The sequence below is a fragment of the Nuphar pumila genome, chromosome 5, assembly GCF_984573655.1.
Source record: "Nuphar pumila chromosome 5, dmNupPumi1.hap1.1, whole genome shotgun sequence".
NCBI lineage: Eukaryota > Viridiplantae > Streptophyta > Magnoliopsida > Nymphaeales > Nymphaeaceae > Nuphar > Nuphar pumila.
Genome location: NC_143253.1, coordinates 133,004,471 through 133,029,828, shown reverse-complemented (window position 1 = coordinate 133,029,828; position 25,358 = coordinate 133,004,471). Strand labels below are relative to the sequence as shown.

Below are 25,358 nucleotides of genomic sequence, written 5' to 3'. Positions count from 1 at the left end.
AGTGTCGTTAACAGCCCTACCCTGGTGGATCCCATGAAGTATTGAAGTGTTAATATGCTGGACCAAGTGCGAGTTTGGGGCTGAAGGCATTGTAGTGGATCCTGGTCTTACCTTGATAAATATTATTGATATCTTGAATCCCATAATATCAACAAGAAAATGTTCCTTTATTATTGCTTATTAAAGGGCTTAAGGTGAAAAATCAATCCCTATGATCTCAACAAGAAGATTCCTTCAAAACTCACCGCCAGGAATAGTCACAAATGGTCCTCTGCTACTAAACATAGTCTAAATCTCGTTCTAAAGAAAAATATCGGCAAGGAAAAGTCTCGACATCTTAGAAGAACAAGCTTTTCTAAAGAAAATTTCGGAAAAAAATCAGGCTATATAAAACATAAAATGCCATAAAAAAATCTTATCGTATTTCATCTCTTGAACTTGCTTCTTTTCAGGCCCAATCATGGGTTCCAATTTTTTTCAGAATCATGGAGACAGGCCAATAACTTTTGAAAAGTCCAAGGTTTTAGAGAGCTAGAGCTTGAATTTTGGGAATTTCTTCTCCATTATTTTTTTTTCACTTTCTAGGGTTCCGTACAACCAGGACTACAATTGGGTAAAATTGGGACGCTCCCTATATGTTTTCCTCTTCAACTAAGATTGCAGTTCACTTTAAGAGTTGTGACTGAATTTTTTTTTTTTTTACTATTTGCGATTATTGAGTTTCAACTGTTTGTTTCATTGATTTTCTAACATGAAACCTGTTTCCTGTCGCAATTAAAATTCAAAGTTTGTTCAAGTCCTTTGAAAAGAGCTTGTAAGTAATTTTTTTCTACCAATGTACAATGTAAATAAACAAATGTGAAGCATTTTATTCAGTCATTGGTGTTTTTTCATTCCTCTGGCATTTTAAAGCCATGAAACTATAAAATTAGATTGACCACGTCAGAGCGATTACCTTGTGAAAGCAAACTTTAAACATTAATTTCGCAAATAAACAGCCTGAATCATCAGATTGGAGACAGAGATCCAAATAAACTAAACAAGAAAAAAAATCAAATCTGTTTTATTTTTCTCTAGATTTCCAGGAGCATAGTGTTTTCAAATTTAGAAAAAGTGAAGTTCTACAAACCCAAAAATTTTGTATTTGCAACCAAACAGGCCCCAGGTGATTCAAATATTTTAATCCACAAAAGAAAAAGGGTGGCCAAAAAAGGTTTTTTCCCGCAAGATTTTCAGCATCCCTCAAGGATTGAAGCCCACCCAACATTTCCATTTTATCGCCCATTGTTGGGTTACAAGCCCAACAGAAGTGAAAATTGGACAAAGAATTGTTGGTAGTTCAAGTCAGACCCGCCCATAAACACACCTGCGAAATCAGTGAATTGTCTTATTTCCCACTTCCCTTTAGGGTTTGCATTTCCTTTGACCACCCTTCGCTCTCAATCATAGAGCAGGTGATATACAACAAACTGAAGGTTTGCATCACTCAGAACTTCTGCATCAACCAAGGTCCCTTCCACTTGGGGTAACAGTAGTAATCCTCGTTCCATTCCCTCATATTCAGCCTGCCAGGTTCAACTTGCAGCAGTTCCAGTTTATCGTCTATCTTGGGGCAAATTGCACGAGTCTCAGACAATTTGAACGAATGGATAAAATGGTAAATCAACGCAATTCAGATTTTGAGCACTGGGCAGCTATCAGCACTCAAGGATTGGCTTTTCTGCTTCTGGTTTGGAGTTCAGGGGTCTTCTGCACCATTTTTTCGTTCTTACCACTTTCAGGAGTAAAACAAGCTACCTCATTTGTCAATGAACGCCTTACGCCACCATTGCTTGGTGTATTCAATTTTCTTGTACTTTCAGCAGAAACCATACCCTTATTTCCGCCAATGCTTCTCTCATTCCTCGTCACATCTTGATGACTGCTCAACTGCTCACTCCCCTTTACCACATCCATCTGGTCATTGCAGCAGCGATCGTTTGTTATACCTTCCGTCAAATCTTTGTTGCCTGTTTTCACCTCTTGGCCGCCAACTTCAACTGACAGGGCTTGTCCTTCAGTATTATCGGCATGGCCAAGAGTGTGAGCAGCTTTATCATTTGATCTGCTGCTAATTGCTCCTCGTATACACCTTCGAGCATGCTCAAACCACTTGCTAACCTGAAAATAATCAGCAAGCATACAGATGTGACTATTCCCAACAAAATTTTAATTAATGCAAATAAGGGCACACCTGCTTGACTTCAACCCCAAGCTCACTTGCCAATTTCTCTTTTGTTTGCCTGGTGGGATACTGGCTTTCTCTCAAGGATTCATAAAGCCTCTGGACACCATACAACTTGGATCAGAACTTTAAAGTATAAAATTTGTTGGATAAAAAAGGGAAGGCATTTGGTGAATCCAGACAAAAAGGACATTGGCAAAATGTGCAACCGCCATGCACGAGCAGCTCTTATAAATAGGCAGATTAGAAAGAAAAAACAACATAAAAACCCACAGAAGCTATAGAAGTCAAACGACTATAAAGTTCATCTACATACAGAAACCATTACGTGAGCCACCATTGCCGCACACACACAAAGGAACAAAAAAAAAAGCTGAGAACCCTTCACAGGGCATAAATATTTTATGCCCTCAATGTAGAAAGCAGCAAACCCATTCCACAGCATTTGTAAAAATCAGCCTGCATCAAGAAAATATAGAATTGTCTAGGTGATTCAGTAAAATCATTCATCAAATGAAAGGGAAAATATTTGGTACAAATGAAGGTATGGAAATATTGGTGGGCAGAAATCATTGATACAAGACACATCCACTCACTCTAACCACATAGACGTGTTCAACATATTTTCTTTGCTAATAATTGGACCTTGTATCATATTTTTTGATGTAACCTGATTTTGAGTTGTAAAGTCTTGGCACATTGTGGTTTGTTGATTTTTTATGCTCTTGAAAAAGATGCTTGCATGTCACAATCACACAATTTAAAACTAATTTCCTATTAAACAAGTGATGCAGATCACACCTATAGGATCCGATCTACCAAAAAATTGAAATAATATAAAAAAAGGGTGATTTCTACTCAATAGTTCCATATCTTCATTAGTACCAACAATTTACCCAAGATTAAAATATTTACCTTATTTTACTTACACTACCTCAAAAGTACTTACATAAATGGGCAATCTACACATTTAATAACAATTGACATATTTCCTCATGTTGAATATTTGAAATCAGAGGGGACTAAATTCTAAAGTCCCCAGAGGGTTTGAAATTTTTGGTAGTGACCATACCTTGAAAAACACTGCAGCTGGAAGTTGAAAATGACATATCTGGAATGGATTTGTTTATCTCCTTCAACAAATACCCAAAGAAATGCAAAAATATACAAAATCATAGAGATAACAGTGGCAAAGAACAGAAATTGCTTTAAGTTCAAAGCCTGCTAGAAGAGAAGATCTTAAACAATAAAAAAGTATTGCATCTTTGTCCTTCAATGTAAAGCAACTGTAATGAGCTATTAAAAAGAATCCACCGACAGGTAGTAACTAATCAGTCTTATTTGGCTCAGTCTAGCCTCAACTGTGTCTCAGCATTGTTGCAAAATACCAGCTGGCTCATGACTATAGTGAATGACCATGGACAAAATCCAGTGTCATTGGGTTATTGAGATGAGTTGTCAAAAAGAAGCACTTTGTACTCGTAATCAGAAACATCCAATATGGATTATATAAGAGATAAGTCTCCAATTTTCAGAGAACACTTACCCAGGCATACATATTTAATTCAATAAACCAAAAGAAACATACAATGTATGGGATGCCACAGAAAAAATGTGTTATTTTGTTTCTATGTTATTTCAACAACACAGTCAGTCATTCTCCAAGTCGCTCTGCAGAGTATTTTTATTAGGATAGTGGGCACAAAAGCAACCAAGAGAACTATTGAAACCAAAACCAAGCAGAGAAAAGTAACAGAATCAGGTTTAAATAGAAAGATACTTTAAATTAATGCAGAATCAGGAAGCTGTAATATTCACAAGTTATACATCATAAATGTGCTTTCCACCAAAGCCGTTACTACGAACAATAACGAAACTTTAGATAAGGAAGATGGCACCCAAACAAGCACATACATGCAAGACTTGCCTAGGCTACATGGAATAGGCAAATCAAAACAATTAGAAATAGCTGTGGATATCTCCATTCAAAAAAAGAGAGTGGTAAGCATCATAAATTCACCCTAGAAAATACTATCTTGCATAAACATTTCTCAAACAAGTAATGGATCATCAATCAGAAAAGAAGATAACTAAAAATGACTATCTTGATGACAAAAACAGCTGTTCATTCGTTATCAAGGTGCTGCAGGTAATTTGAAAGATAAAAAGCATTGCACAAGCACACCTCTATGTTCTAAGAAAAAGGCCCTCAGAATGGTATGAGACCACATGTGAAGACAAAAGTCATCTTCACACAACATCATCTTATTAATTCCCAAGACACTCCTGACTGCAGTTTCATTTGCAGTCACATGATGACACCCTGAAATGAATTTCTTTATTAGCTTTCAAATCGTAGCAGCTGAATTTTATTACCATTCACCGAATCCTCAAGTGATTTCATGCCATAGATACACTAAAACTAAGGCAAAAAGCTCAATTGAGGACCAAGAATCTCCTGGCATAACAAATTGAGAATCATAAAAATGAGGAGTGGCCATTATACATCTTATACTTAAGCAGCTAACTATTTCCTCTAATATGATGGTAAATCACCCAAGGATTTCCCATATGACAGAAGAACAAATGTGACACAATGATCATGAAATAAGTTAATTCATCCAAATGGTGAGCTACAGAAATGCAACTTAAATTACCATAGATGATTCTTGCGTGAACTTTTGGGGTTGAGGTGTCCAAAGAACATCTTGGACTTTATGATCTTTAAGTTCTATTTGTTGACGAGTCATCTTCTTTTGGCCATTTGCAGTTACTGGGGCAGACATCCCAGTGAGGGAATAATCATAAGGCAACATACACTTTTTCCGTGGTTTTTTTCCAGACATCTTGGTCTGCTTTGCATTGTCAATGTCTTCAATGTTCTCACTGTAAAAACAACTGGTGTTTTTTTTCGAAGTACCAACCTCCACATTTTCAGGGGTTCCCGAGTCAACCCAATCATCATCATCATCACTCAAATCAGATGGGAGACCTCCATATGCCTCCTGAGAAGATAAGCATGGAAATAGAATGGGATTAAAGCAAAACTGACCAAAGACAGGCATTTAATGCAACAAGGAAATTACAGCACGAAAAAACAAAACATCAAGGGACCAAATGTTTCCAAAACTAGGCAGTACATCGTTCAGGAGAAACAATGATCTATCCGAGGGATATTTAGAATCCCCAATGTCATCAAATCCACCCATAATCACTACTTATATTCAGCATACTGATCGCCACTTTTGTTTGTTGCAATATCTACTTTCTTATGCGTCTGAAATTGATCCTGAATATCACATGTCCAATTTTAGACTTCACATTATTATTCTCTAATGAGCCCAGAAGTAGTCCAGCATGTTATCAGATGCAATATCATTGTCAAGCGTTTTTAACATTTAAAATTAGTTAAACTGTTGTTAAGAAACCATGGTAGACCAATCCACCACACCGATAATTTCCAGGTAAACTGATTAATTTCTTTCTTTTTTTGACAAAATTTCTAATTTATTCTAAATCTAATTGTACCATAAATGAGAAATCAATTCTTATTCAGCTTCCCCACAAGTTCAATCCCTTAATTCAAACTTCCCTTCCAGGACCTTACTAGCTTTTGTAACTTTAAAACCACAAAGTCAATATTTTGTTCCAGGAAAGTTAAGCAACATGGACACTTATAAAAAGAAAACACACCCGCATTGGTGCGGTTGCAACACTTGGACATGGCTTCCACAGTGACAGATGTGGTCAGCCGCACCCGGGCTACATCTCTGTCTGAAACCAGATTCAGTTAACTTATATATATATATATATATATATATATATATATATATATATATATAAATTTTTTTTTTTTTGCAAACTTGCACCCAAGTTTTTTGAAATTGCTGTATCGCACACTTTGCACCCGCACCTATGTGACATAGCTGGAACATGACAATCTGCAAAATTTTCTTCACTATTCCACCATACAAAATTGATGCCATGACCTATTTCATTCTCCATTAACATTTTTGCTGCTTAATTGCTGATTACTGTGGTCATCAGCTTAACATAAGCAATTCAATTAACTTACACAACAAGTTACTCATACTAGACATTTCTAGAGACATCTCCATTGAAGATATTTGATTAAATAAGAAATGGAAACTGAACACATCAATAAGACTGACAACATTAAAAGAATAAGTCTTAACAGGGAAAAGTAATGCTATAATCACTATGGATAATTAACTATTCTGCAGAACAGTGTCAGAGCCAACACAACAAAAGATCATTATATATATAGAGAGAGAGCATCATTGTGAAATTAAGAATCAGATGTTAGCCTAATCATCAAAAAAGAAAAAAGAAAAAACTAGAGAAACATATAGATATTACTTGAAAGATAACTTCTGGCAGAACTTTCATTTTTCTGCATGAGAAAAATAGAATCCACAGAAGCCTACTAGCCAAGGTCACCGCCATGCAGCAAAAATAATGAAATGAAAAAAGAAAAAACTAGAGCAACATATAGATATTTATGTCAATCATAAGGGGGTGTTCAAGCAGAGAACTTAGTAAGTGGTCATCACATTTGCATCTTGAGTTTACCTCAACATACACAGAATGTGCAGTGAGATGCAGGTAACACCTTTCATACACAACCAAGTATGATACAGAAAAGACAATAACATATGAAAGATATGTTCAACAAACTAAAACAACTGCTCTCCAGGAATTCTTGGTCTGTTGCATGGAAATTAATAGTGAATAAGTTGAGTCCACTTCGAATGGCTACTGAGGTTAACTCTACTGAAATAAAGCACCTTAGACTGGGGTTCCCCTTACCAACAAGGTACAAATGTTTTTCAAAGTAGAGACCGATTTCTTTATCTTATAGGCCTCAGGGCCTCAACAACTTTAGTTGGAGCTAACTTAATAGAATTGTAACCTAGGGCATGTTTGCAATGCCCTGTGATTTTTTTATTTTCTCAAGATCCTGTGACCGTAAATCAGAAGCACAACGCTTTATCAAAGTTAGTGAAACATGAGAAAACACAAGTCGTGATTGTGATTGACAGCTGTGATTGCTCCTGCTTTGAACCTGCGAAAGTTGGTCACATGATTGACCTTGTGTCCAACAGTCACAGTCTGAATTTTCTCAGATGTGATTTTTCATCCCACTTGTGACTAAAGCAAACATGACCTTAAAGTCCAACACCTGAATCAAGAAAATAAATATTAAAGTACTGCAGACTCTTCCCAATGTTCCCATGTATAATCTTCTAACACCTCAAAAGAACAACATGGTAGAGGAGACGGCAGAATAAAGCTAGAATGAGCCATTATTCTAAGCACTAGAGGGTTGTAGCTGAATTCCACGCTATCCCTCACTGCCACCTTAGGGGAAAGGGGGAAAACGGAGTGAGGAAACAAGAAAAGAATTTCATTCATTATGTCAAAGGACCATTCTTTAGGCTATGCATAGAATGGAGTAACTGCCACCGGACAGAAAATGTCCAAACTGCCATGTCAGCATCAACTTGGGAACCAAGGTCAGAAATAAGGCAATTCATACTGACATGATGAAAATGCAAACCAATAGTACAAGCTTATTTTTGTCAGACGATTACTGTAAATAAAAAACTTACATCATACAGCTTCTTGTAATCCAAGCGCTCAAAATGCCTTTTCCTTGAAACAGAAGTAGAAATCTTGGTGTCGTTAGCCACAGGCTTCGTTGACCTTTTTGAATCTGCAGAAGATGGAATATCGACCTCAGAAGAATCAGAGGACATGGAACCCCGATCCTTGCCAAAAGACCCCCTATGAAGGCTTGAACCACTTGAATCAGATGTGAAGTCAGAAGAATCAGATGTGGAGTTAGATTCATCAGAACTTGAGCCTGCCTTCTCAACCACTTCAAGATCTGGATTATCTGGGTCATAATCTGTATCCTCCGAGTCATCCGAAGGAAGTCCTAAGTAATCAGATTGCTGAGTCCCATCTGCATTAACTGCTGCCTCAGGAAATACTTTCTGCAATCAGAGAGTAGACTACGGGGTTTAATCATGAAGCAGTCTGTTAAATTATGTATTCAACCATGTAATATATTTTATATATATAAGGTAATACATATACATATATTAATATATATGTATATGTATCTACTTATTATATATATAAAATATATATATTTCCTAATAGTAATCGTAGGGGTAGTTTAGTCTTTTTACGCATATTCAATTTCTTGAATATGATTGTAATTTATTTTTACAATTTTCTTCTCCTTAAATCTTTTTTTTATTTTTTTTATTTTCATGTACTTTACCTTGGGGGGGCCAACACACTAGTCGTTGGACCCCCCTCCCAAGGCTCTCTCTTTCCCTATAAATAAGGGCTTCCTCCCTTGTATTTGTATGCGTGGGATTATAGCCCAAGCTCTTTTAGTGAAACTTATGACTTTTGTGTTCACATTTGGGCATTTGTGAGTTTGTGTTGTGCTCTTTGTGCACAAGTGTTCTTGTTGTGCGTGTGCTCACTTTTGTTTCCAAGAATATTATAATATTGTTCTTGGTATCTTGTTGGAGATACTTCTACATGGTATCAGAGCCAGGTTTGTGATAAAGGATCGTGGATTTATTTGTTTTTCGAGTGCTTCGAAAAGCATGCCTTCGGACATTTGAAGATTGAAGTGGTGGAGCTTGCTTCTCAAATATTTTGGAAGAATCTTGTGCAAGAGCTTAAAATCTTGTGTTGGTGCCAGTGTTATTAAAAGCGCGCCTCACCTCAAGGCGAGGGGCTTTGTGCCTTGAGGCGCAGGCATAAATTGCAAAAGCCCTGAGGTGCACGCCTCATACGCCTTGAGGCGTACGCCTAAGGGAGAGGCACGCCTCAAGGTGAGGCGTACACGTCTCACCTTGTTTTGCACACCAAAGTATCAGATTCTCATATTAGAAGACAACGCAACAACACTGAGAGCTCGCTTTGGCAAGCACTGTGTTGGTGCTTTTATGAGTCGCATAAATCATAAGCTAAGAGTTGCAGGCACTAAACAATACTGTTGCACGAATTGGAGTCACATTTCATCGAGCATGTGGGGTGCTATAGTAGCAACATCAAATTCATTGTTCAAATCGTTGAACACTGCAATCAAACGATTTGCGTTGGATGGTATTAGGTTAATGGCTGCACATGCCTCCCATAGATCTAGAAAGAATGACACATGATCAACAGTCACCCACACTTGATCCTTGGCCAAGAAAGCATTCTGATCATCCGATCTATGTTGGAATTCATCCCATTTTTTATGGACTTCATCTAATTCCTTGCTGAGCAATTCCTCAAACCACGTGTAATTAGTGTCTACCGTGCCAGGAAATGATGAAACCTCCACCATCTCCGCTGCCAATTCCACACTAGTGCATGCCAACTACTACAGTCATTGATAGCTCCATCTCATCAATGTCAGTGAGTACCTCACCAAGATCTCTCAATGCATCCTTTGACAACTCTCAACTTTGTGTCTAACTTCATAAAGTTGTATAGATGGTCAACCATTTTGAGGATGGCTTCACCCTCCTCAATCTGCACATTCGATTGGGTCGTCATTGTCCCCATCTCACACAATCGCATGTCCATCTCAAGGAATGCAGTCAAGAACTCGTTAAGGTCATGTATCTCCATTTTCTATTCAAGCTATGCTCAAAATCACCAAGATCACCGCTCTTATACTAGATGTTGTGTCTCTCACATGCAACACAATACTCAAAGATTGATGAAAGTAAAGAAATAGAAAATATGTTCCCTCAATTCAAGGAGAAGGTGGCCTCCACACCCTAAAGAGCATCTTTGATTAACATTCAACCTGCTTTTCATTACAAAAAAGACTATTTATTTAGACACTCTCCTTAGATGGAATTGGATCCTACCTAATATTTGGTCCACTGCTACCCAAATATACGGTCCATTTACTGTTTTACATGTTAATCTCATATTTTTTCAGTATTTATTTGAGATTTTTTATTTCTTGTTGGTTGTTGCTTCATCAATAAAACACTTTTTATTTATTTATAAATTTAGATACTTTTTATAGTTTTTTTAAGTTTTCAATTTTTTTTTTAGGCTTACGCTTTACGCCTCGCCTCAGATTTTGGTGAAGCGCCTCCCTACGCCTCAACGCTTTTCACAACACTGGTTGGTGCGTATTTCTCCCTCCCTCTTTACTCCTTATTGGGTGAAAAAGAGTCTCATTTTGCTCTCGGCTTTAAGCTAAATGGATCAAACTATCATGTTTGGGCCGGAAACAAGGAGGCTCGTATAAAGGGGAAGGGTCTATAGGGTTATGTGCAAGGCACAATCCCCGAACCGGAACCGAAAATTACCATTCTTAATGGGGGTGAAATCAAAATTCTCGATGGATAAGAAAGAACCAAAGCTCATGAAGAGTACTCAAAAAAGCATGAGGAATGGAAAATGAGGAATTTTAAAATCCTCCCTTGGATTTTTTCCTCCGTAGAAACAAGAATCGATGCAAATATCATCAAGTTCAAGAAGGCCTCTCAAGCTTAAGAATATCTTGAGAAGATGTAAACGTCTAGAGATCTATCCCATAAATATTATCTTCAAAAGAGGGCGCTAATGCTTCAACAAGGGGAAATGTCTATAAGAGAGTACTTTGCCGAGCTCTCTTCTATTTGGGATGAGCTTGCAATGCTCAAACCAAAATGGAGTGAAGAAACAATAGAGCTTCGCTACAAGCAACTAGAAGAAGATAGGTTCTTCAATTTTTTGAATGGGCTTAGGCCCGAATTTAAACAAATTCGGTCTTCTCTTTTATCTGTTTTCACTTCTCCTTCTCTTGAAGATGTAATTACTAAACTTAGTGGGGAAGAGACTCGCAAGGAAATTAGCAAGAACCATCAAAGTGTTCTTGCTACTCCTCACATTGAAGAAAATGAAGGTGCTAATGTCGTATCAAAATCGGGGAATAATTTAAAGACCTACAAGCCCCCTCACTTCAAGAATCAAAACTCAAGTGGTCAAGGAAGAAAGAGAGACTATAGCAAGCTTACATGTCATTTTTGTAAAGAGCCGAAGCATATTAAACCTATTTGCCCAAAATGAAAGAGATTGCTTGCAACGACTATGACATCTCAACCGGAGGAACGACCATCATCGTCAAATGGGTCCCTTTCTCTTCAACAAATTGTAGAAGCCTTACAACCTCTTCTCAAGGGAGAGATTTTTGAAACCGCTATGACTACTTCCTCACCTTCCGGTAAGACATCTTGGCTTCTAGATTCCGGTGCATCTTTTCACATGACCGAGAATGCTTGTTCTCTTTCCAAGTTTTCTAAAAATTCTCTTCCATCTTTTGTCTCAACGGCGGATGAAACACCTCTTGAAATTAAAGGAATAGGTAATTTTGAAAAACAAGATTTCTTTATTCCAAAAATTCGTCTTACACCAAAACTAAGTTTAAATTTACTTTCGGTCTCTCAACTCTCGGACCATGGTTGCGATATAAAATTCTCCTCTAACAAATGTTGGATACAGGATCGTCGGTCTGGGGAGATTGATTGGGGAAGGCTCTAGAAGAAGAGACCTCTACTATGTTGATTTTCTTCAAATTCCCAAGAATCAATTTTGTAATGTTGCTCAAAACAAAGATATTCATGTATAGCACAAGAGACTGAGACATCCCAACATTGTTAAAATCTCTTATTTGCTTTTTATTAAACATCTTTGTAAAAAGGATTTTGTATGTAATGAATGTATTCTTGGGAAAATGAAAAGTATACCTTTTTCACAAAGATCCATGTTTACGACAAAACCCTTTGAAATTGTTCATTCCAATGTATAGGATCTGGCTCCTGTAATATCTAAAAAAGGATTCTCGTACTATGTGATTTTGAGGACGATTACACTAGATTTTGTTAGATATATTTTCTTAAACGTAAACATGAAGTATTTTCAATTTTTAAAACTTTTCTTATAATGGTTTTTAATCAATTCAATGAAATTTTAAAAATTCTTAGATCCGACTCCGGTGGAGAATACCTTTCAAAGGAGTTCAAGAGTTACCTTGAAAGTTATGGTATCCTCCATCAAAAATCTTGTCCTAAAACCCCTCAACAAAATGGGGTAATTGAACGAAAGCATAGGCATATCATTGAGACAACTAGAACCTTGCTTATTTCGCAAAATATTCCAAAGAAACTCTGGGATGAGGCAGCTCTTGCATCGGTCTATCTCATAAATAGACTTCCATCAAAAAATTTGAAAAAGATTTTTCTATTTGAAAAATTGTATGAGAAAGAACCTGATTATAGCAGGTTGAGGGTTTTTGGATGTAAATGTTTTGTTCTTACTGATAAGAATGACAAACTTTCCCCAAAGGCCATTCCTTGCGCCCTTCGTGGTTATTCTGAAACCCAAAAAGGTTTTCGATGTTATGATGTTAAAAATGACAAACTGTATGTTTCCAGAAATGTAAGCTTTTTGAAAAATCTTAGTGGTTTTGAAAACCTTGAATCTAATGACAAAAACATAGAGTATTCATTTTTATTTGATCTGTTAACTGAATATGATGATACTAGTGATGATGAGACAAATCAGAATGACTCCAGTGATAATGAAACCAGGAAAACCAGTCCTGTGTCTTCCCTATTTCCTCAACGTGTTGATGAAGAACCTCCTAGGGACCCCATCACCTATACCCATAGAGATAGAAACACCTTCAGAAGTGTCTTTGAAAGATATGATGATGATAGTAGGACTGCTCCTCAAGGTGAGAAGAACCTTCGTAGGACCGAAAGACATAAAAAAACTCCTTCTAGGTTCATCTCATATGAATCATTCTCACCTAAACATAGAACATGTCTAAGCGCCATTCATTCATATATAAAACCTAAAAACTTCGAGGAAGCACGAAAATGTCCTGAATGGATAGCTGACATGAATAATGAACTCGGAGCTCTGAAAAGAGCCAAAACATGGGAATTTCAAGACCTTCCTAGAGGTAAGAAAATAATAGGATGTAGATGGGCATTTAAGGTTAAGACTAAGAGTGATGGATCCCTCGAAAGATATAAGGTCCGACCGGTTGAAAAGGGGTATAGTCAACAATATGGAATTGATTATAAGGAGACATTTACTCTAATATCTCGTATGGTCACTGTTCGTTGTCGCATCACTGTTGCATCCATTAACAATTGAAACATCTATCAAATGGATGTTAAGAATGCCTTCCTGAATGGTGATTTGAATGAGGAAGTGTATATGGATGCCCCACCTGGAATGGAGACTCCCAAAGGAAAAGTGTTTTGTCTTAGGAAAGCACTCTATGGCTTAAAGCAAGCCCCTACGACTTGGTGTGACAAGTTTAACTCAGTAATGTTGGAAAATGGATTTTCTTCTTGTTTTACTGACACTGCTTTGTTTGTTAGAAAATCCAATGCAGGGATTGTGATTTTGCTGTTGTATGTAGATGATATGTTTTACTGACACTGCTTTGTTTGTTAGAAAATCCAATGCAGGGATTGTGATTTTGCTATTGTATGTAGATGATATGCTTATCACCGGAAGTGATTCAAATGGGGGTTAAGAGTATAAAATCAATTTTAAAAGATAAATTTGAAATGTCTGATTTGGGTTTTCTAGCTATTTTTTGAGAATTGAAGTAACATACTCTCATAGAGGGTATTTCTTATCTCAAACTAAGTTTGCTTTTGAGATCATTGACAGGTCAGGTATTACAGATGAAAAGGTTTGTGAAACTCCTACTACAGTAGGAGTTAAAATGAAGATTGATGATGGTGTTCCTCTTTCGGATCATACTCCCTACAAACAACTTGTTGGGTCATTGATGTATTTGAGGATTACCAGACCATATATCTCTCATGCAGTCATACTGCAAGCCAGGTTCAACACACACCAACTTCAGTCCACATGAGTGCCATCTTGCAAGTCGTAAGATATATAAAGGGTACTCTAAATAAGGGCATTTTTCTTTCCTCTTCTTCAGATTTAAAGTTAATAGATTATACTGACTCTGATTAGGGAGGTGACCCAAATAACGGTCACTCCACCACTGGTTTTTGTGTGTTCTTAAGAGACTACTGATTTCGTGAAGATGTAAGAAGCAACAAAAAGTTTCTCTATCTTCAACAGAAGCTGAATATCGTGTCATGACAACTACTACCATGAAAATTGTATGGATTCATCAATTGCTAGAAGACATGGGGATCACAATAGAAGAGCCCACCAAGTTGTGTTGTGACAACAACAGTGCAATTTATATTGCGAAAAATCACACTTTTCATGAGCGGACTAAACACATCAAGATGGACTGCCACTATTTTCGTGAGGCGTATCTCAAAGGAATCATTGACCTTCCATATGTCACGTCAGAATATCAGTTGAAAAATTTCTTCAATAAAGCTCTGTGCGCTCCACGCTTCAATTTCCTCCTCAGCAAACTCTCAATCATCCTACCCTAGGTTTGAGAGGGGTGTTAAATTATGCATTCAACCATGCAATCTATTTTATATATTATATATAAGGTAATATATATACATATATTAATATATATGTATATCTATGTCACAGGGACTCGGCAAAACATATGCCGCACCCACGTCGACGCGACGCGACACGGGTGCACGTGCGGGTGCGGTCAACGCACCCAGGGTCATTTTTGTCCACGATTTGGGCGTAAAAAAAAATTACCCTGATGAAAAGGAGGATTAGGGCAAAAAAAATTTTTTGCCCTAATCTCTCCTCTCTCTCCCCCTGAGCTCGAGCTCTCTCCCAGCTCCGCCGCCGCTGCCCCAACTCCTCTCGGCTCATCGTCTCAGCTCATCCTCTCCTTTCGCAGGTACCCTCTCTCACTCTCTTCTTGGGTCGGCAGGGGAGGGGCCGAGCACCCCCCCCCCCTCTCGGTCTTTTGTTGGGTCGGCAGGGGAGGGGCTGAGCCCCCCCTGCTCCCTCATTTTTCGCCAGGGGAGGGGCTGAGCCCCCCCCCCCCTCTCTCGGTCTTTTGTTGGGTCGATAGGGGAGGGGCTGAGCCCCCCCCCCCCCTCTCTCGGTCTTTTGTTGGGTCGATAGGGGAGGGGCCGAGCCCCTCCCCCATGTGTTGTTTTTTTTGGGTCGACAGGGGAGGGGCTCGGCCCCTCCCCCATGTGTTGTTTATTTTGGGTCGACAGGGGAGGGGCCATGTGTTGTTTTTTTTGGGTCGACAGGGGAGGGGTCGAGCCCCTCCCCCATGTGTTGTTTATTTTGGGTCGACAGGGGAGGGGCTCGACCCCTCCCCCATGTGTTGTTTTTTTTGAGTCGACAGGGGAGGGGCCGAGCCCCTCCCCCATGTGTTGTTTATTTTGGGTCGACAGGGGAGGGGCTCAACCCCTCCCCCATGTGTTGTTTTTTTTGGGTCGACAGGGGAGGGGCCGAGCCCCTCCCCCATCTGTTGTTTTTTTGGGTCGACAGGGGAGGGGCCAAGCCCCTCCTCCATCTGTTTTTTTTTTTGGGTCGGCAGGGTAGGGGCTGAGCCCCCCCCCCCCCCTGCTCCCTCTGTTTTCAGCAGGAGAGGGGTCGAGCCCCCTCGCTCTCGCTCTCTTGTTGGGTTGGCAGGGGAGGGGCCGAGCCCCCCTCGCTCTCTTGTTGGGTTGGCAGGGGAGGGGCTGAGCCCCCCCTTCTCCCTGTGTTTTCGAATTGATTTGAAAATTGTAATGTATTTTTTTTTTCAGGATAAAAATGACGGACAAAGGGAAAGGACTTGCGTCATCCTCATCCCAACATGCGAGTTCTGCTGCTAGTTTTGCTGATAGTTGCAGTGGGATTGATGATGTGGGGCCACTATGGGTACATGTAGATAAACTCGCAAAAACTGGAGAAGGAGGTGGTGGAAACAAGAGATTTCGATGCAAGCTCTGCGAAAGAGATTTTGTTGGGTCTTACACAAGAGTGAAGGCTCATTTGTTGAAGATACCAGGACATGGCATTTCAGCTTGCAGAAAAGTTGATGAGGCAATGCGAAGACAATACAAGAAAATACAAGAAGAATATGAGAAGAGAAAGGCAATGGCCGATTCTTCTGCAGTCAGTGTGCCATTTGCAAGCCACCAAGAAGATGCTGAAAAAAAAAAAAAAAAGTCAATGTAGGAGGTAGAGGAACGATACAAGCAGCATTCAATACATATGGAAGAGAAGAATTGGATAGAAAAGTTGGGAGGTATTTTTATTCTGGTTCACTCCCATTTAATGGGTCTAGAAATCCTTATTAGAAGGATTTAGTAACATCCTTGGCAAATTGTAATTTGAGTGGTTATGTGCCTCCAAGTTCAGAAAAAATACGAACCACACTTTTTGCAGAAGAGAGGGCAAATGTGGAGAGGTTGCTAGAAATTAAAAAATATTCATGGGAGCAAAATGGAGTTTTCATTGTGTCTGATGGATGGACAGATATTCAAAGGCGTCCATTAATCAATTTTATTGCTTGTTCGCTTAGTGGCCCAATATTCTTGAAAGCAGTTGATGCATCTGGGGAATATAAAAATGCAGAGTATTTGAAGGGATTGTTTATAGAAGTGATAAAAGAAGTGGGTGATCAAAAAGTGGTACAAATCATTACAGACAACGCTCCAGTTTGTAAAAGTGCAGCGTTGAGTTTGAAGAGTGAGTACCCTCATATTTTTTGGACTCCCTGTGTAGCACACAGCTTAAATCTAGCCCTAAAGAGCATATGCAACCCCAAAGAAGAAGAAAATTCACAAACATATGCTTTATGTTCATTGATTGAAGATTTAGAAAGAAATGTCAAAAGCATTACAAATTTTATTGTTAACCACCATCGTGTTAATGGTATATTTAATAGGCATTCTGATTTGAAATTGTTGAAGGTCGCTGAAACATGTTTTGCTTCCATCATTGTGATGACGAAGAGGATTAAAAGAGTGAAGAATGCTTTGATTAACATGGTGACTGATGAAAATTGGACATTCTATCGTGTTGATGATGATATGAAGGCTCAAGAAATTAAGAAATTCATTCTTGATGATGAGTTTTGGGACAGAGTGGTATACTTCCTCCAATTTACGCAACCTATTTGGGAAATGTTAAGAGAAGTTGATAAAGATGAGCCCATGCTTCACAGAGTTTATGAAATGTGGGATAATATGATTGAAAAAATACAAGCTATAGTTTTCATGCATGAAGAAAAAAATCCTGCATTGGATGATTCAGATTTTTTTAATCATATTCATTCAATTTTAGTCAGAAGATGGGATAAGAGCAACACTCCTTTGCATTGCATGGCACATTCTCTTAATCCAAAATATTATGCAAATAAGTGGCGGGCTGGTGGTATTGGTCGTGTCCCTCCAAATTTAGACCCAGAGCTATCAAGACATAGAAATATGTGTATGACAAGACTTTTTCCAGAAGCATATCTTCTACATCAAGTCACACAAGAGTTTGAAAATTTTTCATCTTCGAGATTATATGCACCAGAATTATTCGCGAGAGAAGAAGATAATATAGATCCTATCACATGGTGGTCAACATTTGGATCAGAAACACCTCTTCTGCAACGTCTTGCATTAAGATTGCTATCGCAGCCTGCTAGTTCATCTTGTTGTGAAAGAAATTGGAACACATATTCTCAAATCCACAACATGAAGAGAAACAAACTCACCAGCAAGCGTGCAGAGGATTTAGTATATGTTCATTCAAATCTTCGATTACTTTCGCGAAGCAATGATGAATACAGGTACTAATTTGCTCTCTTAGTTATTTGATTATTTCTTAGTTTTCATTTAAATATACTTGTATTGTATTTATCATTTTCAAATTGGGTTTATAATGCAAACAAGGAACATCCAAATTTTGGGATGTAAACCCAGAAGAGTGTGACTTCGAGGGAGAACATGAATTCAACGTAACAAACATGGATTTATCTGAGCCCAGTATTCCTTCTAATGATGCATTTGATGATGAAGAAGAAAATTATTAGCATCCATTACTTCATCAGGATATACTTTGGTATGTAATTTAGTTCTTTTATGCAATACTTATTTGATTGATATTTAGGTCGATTTATGTAATTGCTTTACTTATTTGATTGATAATTTGATATTTAGGTTGATATATTGCATGCATGATGAATCATATTATGAGTTTATGACAATGTTTAAACTGTTAAAACTTCAAAATCATATATATATATATATATATAATTTTTTTTTACATTTTTGCCCCTTCCGCACCCCCGCACCTGGGTTTTTTGGAAGTGCCGAATCCCCGCACCCATGTGACATAGATGTATATGTATTTACTTATTATATATATAAAATATATATATATCCTAATAGTAGTCGTAGGGGTAGTTTAGTCTTTTTACGCATATTCAATTTCTAGAATATGATTGTAATTTATTTTTATAATTTCCTTTTTCTTTTTCTTAAATCTTTTTTTTTATTTTCATGTACTTTACCTTGGGGGGGGCAACACACTAGTCGTTGGACCCCCTCCAACAATCGCATTTGTGACCGTTGGAGGGGCTCCAACGACTATGTGTGGAGTGTTAAAATACATATGTAATCTATATATATATATATTGTCTAAGTATACCCACTAGGGGTATTTTAGACATTTCACAAGTACCCGATAGGGGTACTTGTTATTTTGTTTTTCTTTTTGTAATTATTTTGCACTTTATTTTTTATATTTTTTGTTTTTATTTTTAGCCACATAAGGGGCCCCACCATGGAGTCGATGGGGCCCCCAACGGTCACATTTGTGACCGTTGGGGGCTCCCAACGACTCCATGGGGAGCCCCCTAGGTGGCTCTCCTTTTAAGGCCTAAGGCCACCCCTCCCCTCTTTTTTTGTGTATATATAGGGGTGAACCCCTCTTGTATTCTTCACTCTTGAGAGCTCTCTCTCTTTTCAATAAGAGACATTTATATTTTTATGTTGTGTTGTCTCTTGTGGGTTTGGGTGTTAGCCCTTTTATTTGTTCATTAGTGGATGTTGCAAGTGCTTAACGCACTCTTTGTTTTTCCGCATATTTCATTACATGGAACCCCTCCCAAGGCTCACTCTTGCCCTATAAATAAGAGCTTCCTCCCTTGTAATTGTATGCTTGTGGGATTATAGCCCAAGCTCTTTTAGTGAAACTTATGACTTTTGGGTTCACATTTGCGCATTTGTGAGTTTGTTTTGTGCTCTTTGTGCACAAGTGTTCTTGTTGTGCGTGTGTGCTCGCTTTTGTTTCCAAGAATATTATAATATTGTTCTTGGTATCTTGTTGGAGATACTTCTACACAGTCCACAGTGATGCATTAATAATATATACATGGCTTTCAATTCCTATAAAACAGCTGAACCACCATAAAATTAATCACTTTTCAAGTTCACCTCCCAACTGTCTTCAATGGAAAGCTCAGTTCCTTGGTAATCATTGAGTAAGGTGATCAAATCAAGCTTGCAATTACAGCCAGGGCACAGCCAATTTTCATCTCCAGGAGGAACTGCAAAATAAAACTATAACAAGTTTAAAAGATCCATTGGATGAAAATGTATTTGCTGTTTTAGCATGATATTAGTACCATACTTTGTTCTTTGAGAAGAGGAGGTTCCAAACACATCTGATGAAATCCACGATCACAAACACCATCACAGAGTATGATATCATTATCAGAAGATAAGTCCTTTGATTGACATTTAGCACAGAAAATCTGACACAGAATGGATAAACCTCTCAGTTCTCACTAATGCATCACTTATCCTAATTTATGAACCACTGCAGTAAGCCATAATTTTTCAAAATGTAACCAACTGAAAAAGACACTTTTCTTACGTCTTCACTGTCAATTTGTCCTTCAGAGTCGAATAAAGACTCTTGAAGCTTTCCTTCTGCACATAAGGACTCCAGATGTTTGAATAAATCACGTATTTTCATCTTGCATTTTAAGATTTCTGATGCAGCACGTTGGATCTCCTTCTCGGGCTTGACCTTTTCTTGACTGGAAATTAACAAAAATGTATGAGATCACTAACGTCCAAATAATATGGCTTGTAATTCAGGGTACTTGCTATCAGATATTGCACTACTGTACATGAGAAAGTACATAAAGTGAAAGTATAGCAACAAATATCAGTGTTTTTTTTTTCAAAAAAACATGAGAAATTGACTAGCTGATATTTGCCAGTAAAATGCTAGAAATTAATTTTCCTTAAAATTTCCATTTACTTTTTATTTTTCCCATGTAAAAATAACTAGAGTTTGCTTTCTATTTTTAAATTTAACTTTTTCCTTTTCTGCTAAAAATCATAAAAAATAAAATTTTTCATTTATGACGAGAATTTGGCTGCCGTTATTTATTGAAAAAATGCTTTGTCACCATGACTGAAAGCATCTCATAATCTAATATGCTGTCACTGATGCCTTTTAAGAAAAGGCTATAAAAAATAGTGATATAGTGACTGAATACTCACATGAACGCCCAGTCCACCCAAGCCATACTCTATCATCTTACCTAGGCCGGCCTGAAACGGCCTTGCATAATACCAAGAAAGTGTCTAGGATCAACTCAGCAATGAGAGCCCACCATGTGAAACCCATGAAAATCATGGCTTCTCAATAGGGCATTTTGAAATTTGAATAGGGTTAAGAAGCATAATGGGAATGTTTCTCCCTTATTATCTTGCATAAATAGATTGATGGAAGCTCTCAATCTATAGGATAAAATTCTACATGATGGTTAATAATTCATAAACTATTATCAGCATAGTTTGTCACGTTAATTTCTATATTTCTGTGAATTGGCACACACGTATGCACGAACTCACATATGACTAAAAGAGTTATCTGTGAATTTTGCCATGTTAGTATGTGGTATACTTTTCTATTTTGCACTTGTGATTTGCATGAGTATGAACCTGACCATTTGATCCACTTAGATAGGTTCACCACAAGCATGCACAAGTTTATTATATCTGCCTGTCAAATCCTCTCTGAACCCCCAATGGCCACTATCCAAGAAAAGAGAAATTGCTATAGATGAACAAGCCTGCTTGGTGAGCATCCAGAAACTTGCACCACAGAACACAATCGTGAAGTATAAAATCAAGACAGTTATTGCAGCTACAACCTTGCAAATAAGGACAGCAACAGACCAGACCAGCCCCTGTTCTGGACAAGCCGCATCTTGGTTAAGCCAAGCCCACCGGAGGGTGGGCAAGGCTTGACGCTTAAGCCTATCCAGGCTAGGCCAAGGGCATAGACCACAGCCCAAGTGTGACCTGCAGGCCACTTGATTCATTTGAATGGATAGGCAACACAATGGGCTATGATGAAGCCCCATACAGACTGGGCCAAGGGCATAAACACCAGCTCGAGAGTGGCTCAAAGGCTGCCTAACCCACAGGAATGGTTAGGTAATGGGCTATGCCTAACCCTATCCTAGTCAAGTCAAAAAATAATCTATGGCTCAAACCCAGGCCAGACAGGGTGGACTGACCATGGCGCTTAAGCAGACCAGGTCAATGCGCACCTCAACTTGTAATAAACAAAGAATTAAAACAGATTCAGAGGAGAAGAGATTCTTACACTAAAACTACTACTCACACACCTTTGCCTATTCCATCCTTCTCCAGAGTAAGCGACAATCAAGCTCTGCTCATAATGTACTCGACTAAGTATATATTTGACACGCCTTCTGATTATGGAAATTTCATCAGTTGATGTTGATCTTTTTTGCTTCCTCCTCCTCCCGCGCCTTCTACTAACACTAGGTTGTGATGAAACAAAATCGGCAAATTCAGGAGTCTTAGTAGTTTGACTAGTTTCATTTGACCTCGCATCTGATGACCTTAAGAAATAACTTCCGCTTGCTGCTTTTGGTTGACCCTTCTTCCTCCTGAACCCTGATTTGCTTGAGTTCTTTGTCTTTTGCTCATGTAAGTCATTGCAGTTAAGGTTGGTCTCAGTAGTCTTCACATCTTTGAATTCATCGGACAATTGCTCAGCATCAACAGGTGTTTGTACTTCTGCACTAGATTTTGTACTAATCTCTTCCAATTGTTCAGCATTTGGCCCTTTTCCCTCTGAAATCTGCATGGAGATTATACTGTTCCCTGCCAGACAATGTTCCTGCCCCAGAGAAGCAATCTCCATTGCGTTATTTTTTATTTACCTGACACAAGCTGCTTGTACTTGCAGTGAATCATGAGAAAAAAATGTACGTATGATTCAATTGACATAGAAATAAGAGCAACTTGGCCCTCAAGCAATGCATAATTGTGCGCAGTATGGATATTGAACAAGGTATTGGCAAAAGATCCACCAACATTCAGATTTTAAGCCACAAGGACAATACAGATATTCCTGAAGAGAGAAGAAGATGAAATGTGTTCATCAATGCACAAATTGGAAAAATAAGTAACAAGAAAAAGAAGATTTGAAGAGGGAGAAAAGGAAGTGGGCACAGGAAAGATAATCCACCAATACACATTTCCCAATTCACTAATAATGCATGTAACTAACCCATGTCTATTGAAAACTTAAACAACAAAAAGGTAAATTTCATCAAATTAATTAATCAAGTATAGTGAAGCACTATGAAGCATCCAGAAAATAACAAACAAATGCAATGGACTTGCAAACCAAGAGTTCATGTCTAAGAAAATGCACACACAAAAGAAATTTTGTATAAGAATTCAAGCTTCACCTACGCAGAAAACCTAGAGAGCAAAAAGAGTGTCATTCGCAACAAGCAAATCTTTCTTAAATTTCTAAAAGGCTCACTAATATATTAAAATCTCATGAACGGTTTTAATGACATAGATTAACAACTAAACATTCTTTTCTGAACGTTTCATAGTGCGGATTACCTTTTTTCTTATGCTCTTAATCTTCAACATGCACGAATTCCAAATTCCCAGATAATCCAATGAAAACCCCGATAACTAAATTTCCACTTTCCATCAATAAATTCCCAAAAGTCACCACATTGAGTGACAATCATTTTATGATCGTGGCCTATAAAAGCTAACACCAGGTAGACTGGACGAGGGCCCACACCCATAAACAACTTGATAAAAATGAATTGGGAACCTCTAATCATGTGTCATTTCAAACCTTTTCACTCAAGAATATTTTGAGTCATTTTAACTCGTGAATCAAACAGAGAAACAGGATGGCATCACCCCATAATCGCTGAGAGAGAACCATGAGGCTCTAAACTTTGCAAATAAATTCTCTCTCTCTCATACTATACTACCCACTGACATCCAAAGGGTTGGACTGCCACCACCAACCCATTCATTTTCTTCTCACCAACTAAAAAGGCTAAAGCCACAAATATGTCCGAACTCACCACCACAACAGTTTAAGGCCGAAACCACAGCTCGATGCTCACAAAGTACCCAAGACAGCAATAGCGTTAAATGCGTTGCCGCATGCTACTCCTACTCCTACTCCCATCTCGAAACACCCAATCCCTAGTCTCTCTCTTGTCAGCCCAACAAACAGCGCGATCCATAAACACCACTAGCACTGTATATTCAGATCAACTTAGTCCGTTACAACAACAAACGCAACGCATGCAAACAGAGCACCCAACAAAGAAACAGGGAATCAAACATAAAAAAAAAAAAAACATGCATACATAAAAGGTAAAAACCCGACAAAGATATTCCAATCAAAATCTGCAAACACTGAATAAAATGCAAGAAAATCCATCCAACTTCACCGGACACGATCCAACCGAGCATAAGACGCGACTGAGAGACACCCCAAAAACAAGGAAACCCTAAACCTCCGCTTTCTCAACTATCTCGCACAGGTCCTATGAATTCTTACGGCTAACAACGAGATTCGGATACACGATGATTGAACGCAACAAGAACCTAAAAAGAGGAAGCAAGAAAGAGAAGATGAAGTAGAGAGAATGCAAAATCTTACCTAGGGTTTCTCTTCCCCACTCTTCGTCCCTTTGGCCCGAAAGAAGGAGCAGCGAAGGAACAGAGAGAGAGAGAGAGAGAAGAGTGGCGGAGAGTGGAGGGGGCTTCAATAGGGTTTCTGTGACGTGTTTCTCAGACCGGAACCCAAATATAAATTGAGGTCGATTGAAGATTTTCCCGCCCTTTCAGCCTCCGCTCCGATCGGTACACGCTCACGGTCACTGCTAGGGGTGCAAATGGGTCGGATTTGAGCCGGATTATGTCAGATTCGAATTCGAAATTGAAATTCAAGCAATAGATCCGAGGAGATTATCAGATCCGAATCTGGACCCAAACCAAAGCAAGGACAAAGCCAAGTACACTAGAGATGTCAATGCATCATATTGTGATTTTGGTCTGACCTGAACCAGATGCACCAGGACTCAAGAGCACAAGACCGGAGGTAGGCCTTTCTTCCATTAGATCAGTGATTACACTTTTTAAGTGTTAAGGATATCAGTAGCGCGCACCAATCCCAGTGATGCTGATCCAAAGACCAGTTCCAATCCAAGTGATGTTGATCCAAAGATTAACCCAAATGAGGACTCAAATGATAGACCAAATGAGAGCAGATGATGTTGATTCAAAGATGGACCTAAATGAAGACTCGAATGATAAACCAAATGAGAGCAGATCGACCAGCCATAAGAGTAGTATGGGTGTTGGTAAATATAACTTAGGCAATCCTAATCCTAATGGTGATCACTCATTGATTCAAGGAGAAACATCAAGGAGGATGAGATGCATTCTGTTCATATAGTGGAACCTCTATCTCTCAAGAAGAGTGAGAGAAATAGAGAGATTTGTGGATGTAGGTATGCTTAGCATCTAGCGATCATGAGTTCCAACTTCCAACACGTCAGGCTCTTCATCAGAGGTCAACATAGAAATGAATCCAGGTTATGTTTCTTTGGTTCCCTCTCTTCCCACTTCATCAAATCTGCAGTATTTGGTCTACCAAGCTTTCATCCAATAATTTTTTATTGTGAGAATCACAATTTAAACTTCTCTTAAATAGTTATGGGTTAGTGGGGATTGTTGATAGGTCGACCACATGTCCAAACAAATTCTTACCAGTTGAACCTGGAAAAGAAGCAACCATTAACCCAGAATATGAAAAATGGCATCGTCAAAACCAATTGCTCCTC

At 38.5% G+C, this 25,358-nt stretch overlaps 1 protein-coding gene across 1 annotated transcript; it reads right to left on the bottom strand.

Moving 5' to 3' along the window:
• Nucleotides 1-1,169: 1,169 nt before the first annotated feature.
• LOC149838809 (homeobox protein HOX1A-like) lies at nt 1,170-22,384 on the bottom strand. Its single transcript, XM_090008323.1, has 8 exons — nt 21,840-22,384; nt 20,066-20,231; nt 19,820-19,943; nt 19,624-19,736; nt 7,858-8,244; nt 4,882-5,229; nt 2,234-2,323; nt 1,170-2,160 (listed from the first exon to the last, which is right to left on the bottom strand). Exons 1-8 carry the CDS (start codon nt 22,382-22,384, stop codon nt 1,705-1,707), a joined length of 2,229 nt encoding a protein of 742 aa, XP_089864449.1. The 3' UTR covers nt 1,170-1,704.
• Nucleotides 22,385-25,358: the final 2,974 nt, after the last annotated feature.

Bases quoted from the DNA above. Each gene is read 5' to 3' on its own strand.
- LOC149838809 (XM_090008323.1), bottom strand. From the start codon at position 22,384: ATGGAGATTGCTTCTCTGGGGCAGGAACATTGTCTGGCAGGGAACAGT. The intron at 20,232-21,839 runs GTGTGTGAGTAG...GTTAATTTCCAG, and splicing joins GAAGGATGGAATAGGCAAAG to TCAAGAAAAGGTCAAGCCCG. The intron at 2,324-4,881 runs GTAATTTAAGTT...TATGGTGTCCAG, and splicing joins TCACGCAAGAATCATCTATG to AGGCTTTATGAATCCTTGAG.